This window comes from Bos javanicus, chromosome X, assembly GCF_032452875.1.
Source record: "Bos javanicus breed banteng chromosome X, ARS-OSU_banteng_1.0, whole genome shotgun sequence".
In the NCBI taxonomy this organism is placed as follows: domain Eukaryota; kingdom Metazoa; phylum Chordata; class Mammalia; order Artiodactyla; family Bovidae; genus Bos; species Bos javanicus.
This window is the reverse complement of record NC_083897.1, coordinates 84568423-84581747: the sequence shown is the minus strand read 5'-3', so window position 1 is coordinate 84581747 and position 13325 is coordinate 84568423. Positions and strand designations below refer to the sequence as shown.

The 13325-nt window shown below is 38.6% G+C and overlaps 1 protein-coding gene across 5 annotated transcripts in view; it reads right to left on the bottom strand.

Moving 5' to 3' along the window:
- Window positions 1-13325, bottom strand: part of OPHN1 (oligophrenin 1) — a 635000-nt gene that overhangs the window by 8249 nt on the left and 613426 nt on the right. For all 5 annotated transcript variants that reach the window (XM_061409853.1, XM_061409851.1, XM_061409855.1 and 2 more), the window contains 2 exons: window positions 2540-2705; window positions 1399-1449 (listed from right to left, as the gene is read on the bottom strand). In XM_061409853.1, the coding sequence (XP_061265837.1) occupies window positions 1399-1449; window positions 2540-2705 (217 nt within the window). The remainder of the gene's footprint in view (window positions 1-1398; window positions 1450-2539; window positions 2706-13325) is intronic.

Below are 13325 nucleotides of genomic sequence, written 5' to 3'. Positions count from 1 at the left end.
TCTCTTTCTGTTTTTCTTTTTTTCCCCTCAAGGCTATCTGATTAAGCCTGCTTCAAAAAATATTCTAGGTAAAAACTTAATCTTCATTATATTAGTAAAAGAAATCTAAGGCTTTGACCTTGCTTTCATCTGTTATGGTAGAATAAATGGTAAATTATTGTCTAAGGAGAATATGGTCTAGACTAGAGTTCCATGTGGCTGACTGCCAAGCAGAATTTGAGTGGCCTGCTATTCAGAATCATGTCCTGGTGAGTCAGGGCCCACAATTTTAACTAAATGATGTCTAACCTATCCCAGCTCCAGTGCTGGCAAAAGCATATTACTCTGCTTTTAATTGAACACCCAGAAGAGTTACACTCCTATTACCAACCAGGAAACACAATTTTGATCTCTCTGATAAGCAACACTAAGTGAACTCACAGAAGAGTCCCTGAAGGATAAGCAATCATTTCTCCAGGTGTTCCAATCTAACGGGTCCCAAATGATAGGCCTTGAAAAGTTTATACCAGCACTTGAAGAATTTTAAAAACAAATTAATTGGAAGGAAGAAAGGAAAGAAATGTAAAAACCTAGATTCCCAGGTCCTACTCCTGGAGATTCTGTTTAAATGAGTCTAGAGTGCAAGGTAGGAATCTGTGTTCATTTTCTTTTCCCTCAAAATTTTCCAGGTGATTTATATGTGCAGCCAGTTTGAAAACAACCACCTAAGTCTAATGCTTACCTCTGGAATCAGGACTATGCTCATTCTAAGGCTGTTTTTGTTAGAATGTTGCACTCTATATATTTCTATCTGTTGTCCTTTTAGAATAAAATAGGATCTAAATAAGCAAACTAACAAAAAAAAAAAAGACCTACAATGAGCATAATATTTTTGCAATACCACTTGGCATGTGAGTACTCTGTGTGTGTGTGTGTGTGTGTGAGAGAGAGAGAGAGAGAGAGAGAGAGAGAGAGAGATTGAAAAACAGAGTCAGAGAGGCAGAGACAACAAATATAGAGACAGACAAAGAAAGAGAGACATGGAGAGAGAGAGAAAAAAAGAGTCAAAGAGATAGGGAAACTGAGAGACAAAGAAACAGAGACATAAGTAGAAAAAACACAAAGAGAGATAAAGAGACTGAGAATTACAGAGACGGAGAAAGAAATAGTGTAAAAGAAACAAATAGGTAAGAGTGACAAAGGCAGAGAGACACACAGGTATAGGGAAAAGGCAGAAACACAAGTTAAGACTGGGGAGACAGAAAGACAGTGTTGGGGGAGAGAAAGGAACAAACACAGTCAGACAGAGACAGAGCTACAGGAAACAGAAAAGGGGAATGTTAAGAGAGTAAATGACACACTCATGATGCATTTGTTAAAAAGTGATTTGGTTTCAGTTATGTCACCTGCATCTCTTACCTTCCTGTTTTCCGGGAAGCTGTTTCAAAGAATCTGGTCCTGGAAGCCACTCTGCAAACAGAAGTCAACCAAGTCCCATCAACTGCTCTGAAATATGTGTGAGAACCAATGGCCAATGGAAAGGAGAATAAAATATGAACCAGACAGGCCACCAATGCCACGTTCTGCCTTAGCTTACAAAGGATCTGGGTCTGAGGGAAAATCTACATATCAGAATGTGAAATGGCTCAGACACCATAGGCACTCCCAAGGCTATGGCTGATACCCTCTGCTTCCCCTTGGTTCAGAATGTTCTAAGTATGATATGCATTCAGGCTAGTCTTGGGAGAAATAAGTGAAACAAGTTCTTGGTTTCAGAGTATAGTTTTTGGCATTATGTAAATACACTTAGCTAATCAGTCCAAGCGGTAGAGGCTTTTATTTTCTTACTTCCTCAATTTTACAATTATGAGACAATAAACACAAGAAAAAGGAAAACCAGGAAGCAGGATACTGAGAGTGGTCCCAGGCACTGGCTACAGAGAGGCCAGCCAGGCTAGTTTTGTGGCCACCAAGGCAGGTCCCTAAGGGGTGCTGTGGCCCCAAATTAGCTGCTCTATCCCTGGTATCTTGGCTTGCAAGCCAGCCTCAGGAAGGCCTGCTGGATATTCGTTCTGTTCTTACCCTGTAAGATGCTCTATGGAGAATGAGAGTCATTTTGGAAAATTTTTAAAATCATACTTTCTCTTTTTTTAAAAAAGCCTTAAAGTACAAGTAAAATGAACAAATCTGTTCATTAAATTACTTTAAAACAAGTAGTAATAATAAGATAAAAAATTTCCAGGCCAAGGAAGCATGAAAGCAGCAGGTAATATTATTACCCTACAGAGATCAGGGCAACTAAGAAAAATGGGTCTCCTATCAGGCATTAAGTTTTAAACACTTCAGCTTAGGAAAGCTCTTAGGAAAACTCTCCCAGCCTTAAGCTTTGAGTAGAAAACTCTGAACAGGGCTGGTCTATGACAGTTCCCTTCACTATGAAGTGAATGATGCCCCAGGGTTGTGCATTGTACACCCTTTACAACCATAATGGTAATCTTAAAAGCATTCTTAGTGATCTAAGGTGGGCTTTAGGTCAAGGTTGAAAAACAGCCCTACTTACACAGATGATGGGATTTCCCCTGCATTGCCAGCCATAACATCTGGCTTTGGTTCTGGTTTCTGGGTAGTAGTTGCCCGGCAGGGAGGGTCTGGAGGCCTCACTGGGGGTCTGATGATGGTTGGCTTTTCTCCTGGAGGCCGCACTTTGCTGAAACTGTCAGAGTCTCCTGGAAGAGAGAACAACAAAAATTTGGACAGTTAGCCAAATGGAACACCACTCCTCAGGAGGTACCCGATATTGCAGTGATATTGGCCACCTTTCTTGGTCCCCATTTCTTTTTGGTTACTAACAATTCTGGATTAAAAAATTATTCTAGCAGCTATCCCTTCAGATAGTCTAGTCTATGTTTGAACTCCAGCTCTGAAACTTCATATTTGTGTCACCTAGGGCATCAATTTGCTCAGTCTCAGTTTCTTCAACTATATAAAGACCAATAAAACACATAGCATGTGCTTAGTCAATATCTGATCACTGAATGGATGGACATGAGTTTGAGTAAGCTCCAGGAGTCGGTGATAGACAGGGAAGCCTGGCATGCTGCAGTACATGGGGTCACAAAGAGTTGGACATGACTGAGCAACTGAACTGAACTGAACTGAGGATATCAATTTGCTCAGTCTCAGTTTCTTCAACTATATAATTAAGACCAATAATACATTATCTTACAGAGGCATTAGGAGAATTTACTTAGGTACTGGCTCAGATGGTAAAGTGTCTGCCTGCAATGCGGGAGACCCGGATTCGATCCCTGGGTCAGGAAGATGCCCTGCAGAAGGAAATGGTAATCCACTCCAGCACTCTTGCCTGGAAAATCCCATGGACGGAGGAGCCTGATAGGCTACAGTCCATGGGGTCGCAAAGAGTCGGACATGACTGAACGACTTCACTTTCACTTTTCACTAACATGTTTAGTATTATGACTGACACATAGCAGGTGCTTGGTCAATATTTGATGATGAATTTGTTATAGTCATCATCACCAAAAAATCAGGTTCTTTTCACTTAAACCTTGACTATTGTAGCAGTCTCCTAACTGAACTTTCTACCTCTATGTCTCTAGTCTCCATGTGACTCAGCACAAAATAAATACACATAATTTTTTTAATAAAACAGTTCTGGCAGGAGTATATTGGAACAGATGCATGCACACATTGCTCGTAGCACTATACAGTGGGCTTACTCTATCTAGATAGCCTGACATCAAGAATTGTGGAACAATGTGGATGAAATGCAAAATAATATATATGAGACAGTTCATGCTCATTGATCCAGTTGATCCACTTTGAAGAACAGACCAAAGAAATTAACCCAAGAGGAAAAAATAAGCAATCAGCACAAAAACATGTTTCTTAGTAGCACAAAGTCAGACTCAAGCACAAAGGAAATAATTAAATTCTTACAGGCATTTAACCAATACATATTATGCATGAAATAACAAGGATTTAGGCTAGGTGAAAAAGGTATTCATATAAAATAATATTAACTGAAGAAAAGGCCACAGAAATATTCATGGCCTGATGAACCCCATCCGGAAATAGACACATGTGTAACTATGCAAGAGTGTTATCAGATTTTGATATTCACTCAGTTTTTGTCAGTAAACCTTGATAATCATTTTTTCTTCTACAAAACTTTTTAAGGTAAATGTAAAAAAATCAACTTTAATCCATAATCCTTAAGTATTTGAAAATTGCTTTTCTAGATTTTCTCAGTGGCTATAAAACGTACAGGATAAAGTTCAAACTCCCTAGCAAAAATTCAAGGCCCTCTATGAGTTGGTCCCAAATTATTATCCCAGGCACTAACACTGGACTTTAACTCCAGCTCTACTTTTGTTAAACCAGTCTCCTCACTGGCCCTATCAAAGCAATCCCTTGGTTCTTACTTTTAGATGAGACAGTATGGTACAGTGTAGAAAGTACAGAGTCTTGAGTTGGGCAGATCTGGCTTTCAGGCCTTGTTCTGCTACTTTTAAGCTGTGAGACCCTGGACAGTTATTTCAACTCTTTGACTATCAAGGTATTCAGCTGAGAAATGGGTATAATAACCCCTCCTCACGAGGTAGTTTTAAGAACTAAATTAGATGGCTGGTAGAGAGTACCTAGGTGACAGCTGGGATAAGTAAGTGTTAGACTCTGCCCTGCTTCTTGTCTGATATACACCCCTGTTTTCATGTTTGATCTGTATTGAAAGAAAAAGAAAAGAAAGAAAGTGAAGTTGCTTATTCATGTCTGACTCTTTGCGACCCCGTGGACTGTAGCCTACTAGGCTCCTCCGTCCATGGGATTCTCCAGGCAAGAATACTGGAGTGGGTTGCCATTTCCTTCTCCAGGGGATCTTCCTGATCCAGGTATCAAACCTGGGTGTCCCGCATTGCAGGCAGATGCTTTACCCCCTGAGCCACCTGGGAAGCCCAATCTGTACTGAAACCACCCCTAAACACTCAGCTCAAATCTCAGTCCTCTGAACACTCCACCTGGCATAGGTAATTTCCATCCATGTAAATGCTCATAAAATACATATATTGCTCTGTAGGGTTTTTTCATTCCTCTAGCTAGTCATTCTTGTGAGGGAGACAGATATGAAAAAAAATGATAATGATAATACGGTATGATTTGTGCTCTAATGGTTATATGAGCCAAGTACTATTCAGTCACACACAGAGAAATTCTGTCTCCCCATCTAGGCTGTATCTTACATTTCTGGACACATCATTCCCCTTAGCACCAGGTCATGTACACAGAATTGTAGCTAAATAATGACCAAAATAATAATAATAATCTAAGTTTTCTAAAATGTTATACCATTCAAAGTACTCTTCCAGATAACTATTGATGTTCACAATAAGCTTGTGAGGAAAGAATAGCAGATGGGTCTTATCTTTTCCATTTTACAGAGAAGTAAACTAAGGTTTGGAAAGGTGAACTCACTCATCCACGATCACATAATTAAGTAAGTGGTAGAGAGAGGACTAAGACTTATAACTCCTATTTCTGCATCCACTGTTCTTCCCAGTGTTTGCTGTGTTGTTGTTAGTAGTAGTAAAAATGAAGTGAGTCAGAAAGAGAAAGATAAATATCATATTTTAATGCACATATATGGAATCTAGAAAAATGGTACTGAAGAATTTATTTGCAGGGCAGCAAAGGAGAAACAGACATAGAGAATAGACTATGGACATGGGGAGAGGGGAGGAGAGGGTGAGATGTATGGAAAGAGTAACATGGAAACTTACATTACCATATGTAAAATAGATATCCAACGGGAATTTGCTGTATGGCTCAGGAGACTCAAACAGGGGCTCTGTATCAATCTACAGGGGTGGGATGGGGAGGGAGATAGGAGGAAGGTTCAAATGGGAGGGGTATATGTATACCTATGGCTGATTCATGCTGAGGTTTGATAGAAAACAACAAAATTCTGTAAAGCAATTATCCTTCAATAAAAAATAAATTAAAAAGGAAAAAGTTATAAATGATAACAATAATGATAATGATAATAAAATAAGTGATAAAAATTTAGCTACCATTTTAATTGAACACCTGCTCTGTTCTAGATACTATGATACTATAGTCAGTGCTTTATGCACATATTCTCATTTAACACTAGCCATAACCCTGAAAGATAAAAAGTATTATACCTGTTCTACAGCTGAGGAAACAGAGAGATGAGAAGCAACCTCATAGTTAATTGGCAATAGATCCTGATCTATCTACTTTCCAAAGCCCAAGTAGTCACAAGTACCAGTGATTTTCAACCCTGGCTAAACATAGAGAACATTGAAATTATATAGTACTGGGGACCGAATAGCCAGAGATCCCAGTTTAATTGATTAGGGTAGGACCTGGGTATGGATATTTTCTAAAAGTTCCCCAAGTGACGCTATGTATAGCCATAGTTGAGAACCTCTAGCCACATGATGGTGCTTGCTCACCCGCAGATCAGATTAAAACAATTGACAACACTGTTCCATTTCTACTGGTTGCTGGAGTACTGGATAGGAAGCATACACTTCAGTCAGAGCCAGAAAACATTTCTACCTGAAGCTGTGTCCACCCTAAGGCTATCATTTCCTTTGATGAGAGAACTGGATGACACTCCCTGAAACATGAAACCTATTCATTTACTAGTTGCAGGCACATCCAAATAGACATCAACCTAAGGCCTTGTAAAACAAATGTCATTAGACTTGCATCTTCCTAGGCTCTTTATGAAAGTGAAAGTCACTAAGTCATGTCCGACTCTTTGTGACCCCATGTACTGTAGCCTGCCAGGCTCCTCTGTCCATGGAATTCTCCAGGCCAGAATAAGGGAGTGAGTAGCCACTCCCTTCTCCAGGGGATCTTCCCAATTCTGGGATCAAAGCCAGGTGTCCCACATTGCAGGTGGATTCTTTACCATCTGAGCCACCAGGGAAGCCTGAGAATACTGGAGTGAGTAGCCTATCCCTTCTCCAGGGGATATCCCCCACCCAGGAATTGAACCATGGTGTCCTGCATTGCAGGCGGATTCACCAGTTCAGCTGTAAGGTTCTTTATTGGGAGCTACAAATGGATGTTTCATTATAAGTCGAACTTCAAAGTAGTAGCAAAGGGCTTTCTTGGTTGAAAGACCTCAATGTTGTTCTCTCTTACCTCTAATGTCACAGCAAAGCCACAAGTCAAACTGAGTTAGATAGGGAAGAGTAACAATACCCAGGGGTCAAGAGACCTAGATTTCAGTATTAATACTAAAACTAACTTGCTGTGTGACCTTGAATGGATCATTTCCCTACCTTTACAATGTGGACTTGGACTGCTTTCCAGATCAATGGGTCCATGATATAAGTCTATAGGCCTATATCTTTCCCTGCTGACCTTCATATGCTACTCTAAAAGACTGTTCTGATCATGGAACTAACTAGTTTGAAAAAAAATCTCCAGATAGCTAGATAGATAATAGTTAGATTTAGATTTCACAGCTCCCTGTTATCTGCAGTATAAGCACAAACATTTTCAAACCTGGAATTTATTACCTTCTTCGGTCTCAATTCAACTGATCATTCTGGTCTACCTTTCCACCATTCCTCTTCACATATCCTATAGTCTACACAAATCGTATTACTTCTTGTTCCACGTACACATCCTACAATTAATAATCTCTTTCTCAGATGCCCTCTATTCCTTATTATATACCGCAATTTGCATCATCCATCAAGATTCAACTTAAGTTTCATATCTTTTGGAAGCCTAATATGCTGCAAATTCCTTTCTCTCACTCTTACAGCACCAATCACCTTGTACTTTGATTCAGGGCTCTTTGTTTTGTTGGTTTTACCTCCCTGATTAACATGGAGCAACCTGAGAGCTAGATCTAGGTGAGATCCCTCTCTGTAGTCAGCAAGGGCCCAAGTACATTGCTTTGCATTTAGATGTTATTTAATATTCATTGAGAAAAGAAAAATGTAGCTCACTCCATTAGAAGGACAACAGGAAAAGCTTTCCATTTTCAAGTCCCCATTTGTGCCATCTGTGATACACACAAACATGATATACCGAAATATGAGGGTTATTCTAAAATATAAACTGAAAGGTATTCAATTTATTGAGTGTTTCTTGAGGGTTTTTTTTTGCCCAGCCTTATGCTGTCACAAGAGATGCAAACAAATGATTTGACATAGACTTTGCCATCCAGAGGCTTAAAACTGAGTTGAAGAATGAGTCATACTCATGGAAAATAAGCATGGATATTGTAACTCAGCATCCACACTAAAGGGTCAAACTTGGGTGCCAAAAGAAATGGGTTAAGGGAGAGTTCCCTGGGGTAGGATTGTCAAAAGGCTGGACTTTGAGGAAGATGGCTAAGAAGCCTTCCTTGCCCCTTACCCTTATCAATGGTCCTCCTATTTCTGAGTGTTTGGCATGGTCAGAGAGAGGCTGAGGGTGGAAAAAATAGCTCTGAGCTCTTTTATAACCTCAACAGTTAGAGCTTGAGGCTTCTCATCAGCTCTAGAATATAGAAGAATAAACATCTACCATCTTCCATGCCTGCCATTTCCTAAAAGGCTGTTACCCAATCAGTAGCACCCGGAGAAGGCAATAGCACCCCACTCCAGTAGTCTTGCCTGGAAAATCCCATGGATGGAGGAGCCTGGTAGGCTGCAGTCCATGGGGTCGCTAAGAGTCGGCCACGACTGAGTGACTTCACTTTCACTTTTCACTTTCATGAACTGAAGAAGGAAATGGCAACTCACTCCAGTGTTCTTGCCTGGAGAATCCCTGGGACGGGGGAGCCTGGTGGGCTGCCGTCTCTGGGGTTGCACAGAGTTGGACACAACTGAAGCGACTTAGCAGCAGTAGCAGCAGCACTATCATTTTCAAACTTCTATTATATTACCAGAAGTTCTGTATACCTAATCTTACTCAAACACCAAAAAAAAATCTTGCTTGCAATATAGGCATTGTCTTCACTTACAGTTGAGAAAACTGGCTCAGAGAAGTGAAGTTTACCTCATTAAGATCATGTAGTTAGTAACTGGATGCCTGTAAAATCAAAATAAATGCTACCTTAAACTGAATACTCCTTATGTGCTAACTATATAGGTATCTCATTTCATCATTATTGCAATCCTATACACATAAATATCTTCATTTTACAAGTTAGAAAACTGGGCTCAGAGAGGCTGTGACTTCTCCAAGGTCCCACAACTAGGATGAAGCAGGACCAAGATTCACATTCACGTCTCAGAGACTCTGGAGCCTAAGTCACACCTGAGGCTTCACTAAGCCTTTTCAGCTTAGTGGTATTTATACCAAATTGTATTTCCTTGTAATTTATGTTTAACCTTGGACTTTAACATGACTTTTACTATAAATTGGATCTGCCTCTCCAGCTCAACTTGTTCCCTCCCTCCCCATTCTCTATCAAATGACCATAACTAAAGAATCATAGCATTTATAGATTTCTTAGGACTTGAGTAGCCCTCATTGTCAACAAAAGAATCTGAAATGCAGTTCATGGGTGCAATGTCAAAAATGACAGAATGATCTTGGTTCATTGCCAAGGTAAACCATTCAACATCACAGTTGCTGTTGTTGTTCAGTTGCTCAGGTGTGTTTGAACTTTGTAACCCCATGGACTGCAGCACTCCAGGCTTCCCTGCCCTTCACCATCTCCCAGAGCTTGCTCAAACTCATGTCCATTGAGTCAGTGATGCCATCCAACCATCTCATCCTTTGTGGTCAACATCACAATAATCCAAATCTACGCCCCAACCACTAATGATGAAGAAGCTGAAGTTGAACAGTTCTATTAAGACCTTCAATACCTTCTGGAACTAATACCAGAAAGAGATGTCCTTTTCATCAGAGGGAACTGGAATGCAAAAGTAGGACGTCAAGAGATACCTAGAGTGACAAGCAAGTTTGGCTTTAGAGTACAAAATGAAGCAGGGCAAAGGCTAACAGAGTTTTGCCAAGAGAACGCACTAGTCACAGCAAACACCCTCTTCCAATAGCACAAGAGAAGACACTACACATGGACATCATCAGATGGTCAATATATAAATCAGATCGATTATATCTTTGCAGCTGAAGATGGAGAGGCTCTATACACTCAGCAAAAACAAGACCTGGAGCTGACTGTGGCTCAGATCATGAGCTCCTTATTGTAAAATTCAGGCTTAAATTGAAAGAGGTAACTGGTTGAATGGTATCACTGACTCAATGGACATTAGTTTGAGCAAACTCCAGGAAATAGTGAAGGACAGAGAAGGCTGGCGTGCTGCAGTCCATATTGTCACAAAAGGTTGGACATGACTTAGTGACTGAACAACAACAAAAAAGTGAGAAATTGATAGCAACACAGTAATTGTAGGGGACTTTAACTCCTCACTTACATCAATTAATAGATCATCCATACAGAAAGTTAACAAGGAAACAGAAGTCTTAAATGAAACAGTAGAGCAGATAGACTTAATAGGTTCATACACAACATTCCATCTAAATGTAGCAGAATATATGTTCCTCTCAAGTGCACATGGAACATTCTCAAGGAAAGACTATATGTTGGGACAAAAAATAAGTCTCAATAAATTTAAGAAAATTGAAATCATATCAGGCACCTTTTCTAATCATGGAATGAAACTAGTAATCAACTATAAGAATATTTAAGAATTATAAATATGTGGAGAATGAACAACATACTACTGAACAACTATTGAGATAACAAATAAATTAAAGTAGACATTGAAAATTACCTAAAGACAAGTAAAAGTGAAAACATGGCATACTTAAATATATTAGATGCAGCAAAAGTGGTACTAGAGAGAAGTTTATAGCAATAGAGGCTACCCCAATATATAAAATTTAGGGTTTCCCTTGTGGTTTAGTGGTAAAGAATCTGCCTCCACGCAGGGACACAGGTTTGATCTCTGGTCTAGGAAGATCCCACATGCCACAGAGCAACTAAGCCCATTCATCACAACTATTGCACCTGTTCTCTAAAGCCCAGGAACCGCAACTACTGAGCTCAAGTGCTGCAACTACTGAAGCTTGAATGCCCTAGAGCCCATGTCAGCAACAAGAGAAGCCACTGAAATGAGAAGCCTGTACACTGCAACTAGAGAGTAGCCCCCTCTTGCTTCAACTAAAGTCCACACAGCAATGAAGACTGAGCACAACCAAACATAAATAATAAATAAAGAACCTTTTAAAAACAAAAATAATAAACCTCAAAGAAACTATCTAACCTTACACATAAATGAACTAGAAAAAAAAAGGGAGGGGGGAAATGAAGCCCAAAGTCAGTACAAGAAAAGAAATAATAAAGATCAGAGTGAAAGTAAATTGAAACAGAGACCAAAAAGGTAACAGAAAAGGTCAAAGAAACTAAGAGCTGATTCTTTGAAATGATGAAAAGAAATATTAATAAACCTTTAGCTAGACACTAAGAAAAAAGGAGAAAAGTAAAAGTCTCTGATAAATAAAATTAGAAATGAAAGAACAGAAATAACAGATACCACAGAAATACAAATAATTGTAAGACAATGATATGAGCAGCTAAAAGTATATGTCAACAAATTGCCCAACCTAGAAGAAATGGACAAATTCTTTGAATCCCAATCTTCCAAAACTAAGTCATGAAGAAATAGAAAAATCTGAATAGACTGATTACTAATACAGAGATTAAAGCAGCAAACAAAACCTCTAATAATCAAAAGTCCATGACCAGACAGCTTCCCAGGTGGTTTATACCAAACATTCAAAGGCGATGTAATATGTATTTTCCTCAAGTTTTTCTAAAAAATTAAAGAGGAGAGAACACTTCCTAACTTATTTCACAAGGCAAACATTATCCTGATACCAAAACCAAACAAGGACAACACACGCACACACACACACAATTATAGGCCATTATCCCTGGTAAACATGGATGTAAAAAAACTCAAAATATTAGCAAATCAAATACAATACATTAAAAATATCAAACATCATGATCAAGTGAGATTTACTCCAGGGATGCAAGGATAGTTCATTATGTGCAAATCAATCAATGTTTACAGCACATTAACATGACTTGATGGACATGAGTTTGAGTAATTCATGGGGTCGCCAAGAGTCGGACACGGCTGAGCAACTGAACTGAACTGAACAAAATGAAAAATAAAAAAATATCTCAATAGAGGCAGAAAAAGTATTTGACAAGATTCAATACTCACAAATTATAAAAATTCTCAACAAAATGGGTATAGAAGGAAGTACTTCAACATAGTGAAGGTTACAGACTGCATATTATATATGTGTAGCTAACATCATACTCAATGGTGAAAAACCAAAAGCTATCCCTTCAAGAAAAGGAGTAAGACAAGGATGCCCACTCTCATCACTCTTATTAAACATAAAACTGGAAGTCTTAGCCAGAGCAGTTAGGCAAGAAAAATAAATAAGATGCATCTAAATTGGAAAGGGAAAAGTAAAACTACCACATTGTTTTGTTTTATCTAAAGAAAATTCTAAAGATTCCATCAAAGAACTATTTTCATTGATAAACAAAATGCAATAAAATGAAAATAAACAAAGATGAGCCTTGGAAAGTTAAAAAAAAATTGAAATGATTTCAAGAATCTTTATAGATCACAACGTTATATTAGAAATAAACTGCAAGGAAAAATCATAAAAACACAAACACATGGCAGTTAAACAATATGTTACTAAACAACAAATGGGTCACTGAAGGAATCAAAGAGGAAATTAAAAATACCTAGAGACAAATGAAAATGAAAGTGCAACAGTCCAAAACCTACGGGGTGCAGCAAAAGCAGTTCTAAGAAGGAAATTTATAAAATCTTACCTCAAGAAATAAGAAAAATCTCAAACAACCTAACTTTACACCTAAAACAACCAGAGAGAAAAGAACAAAAAAACCCTAAAGTTAATAGAAGGAAAGAAATCATAAAGATCAGAGCAGAAATAAATGAAGTAGAGACAAAGAAAACAACTGGAAAGATCAATGAAACTAAAATCTTGTTCCTTGAAAAGATAAACAAAATTGATAAACTTTTGGCCAGACTCAAGAAAAAAGGGAGAGGACTCAAATCAACAAAATTTGAAATGAAAATGGAGAAGTTATAATTGATCCACAGAAATACCAAGGATCATAAGAGACTACTATGAGAAACTGTATGCCTATAAAATGGACAACCTTGAATAAATGGACAAATTTTTAGAAAGGTACAGTCTCCCAAGATTGAACCAAGAGGAAATAAAAAATATGGACAGATGAATCAAAAATACTGAAATTGAAACTA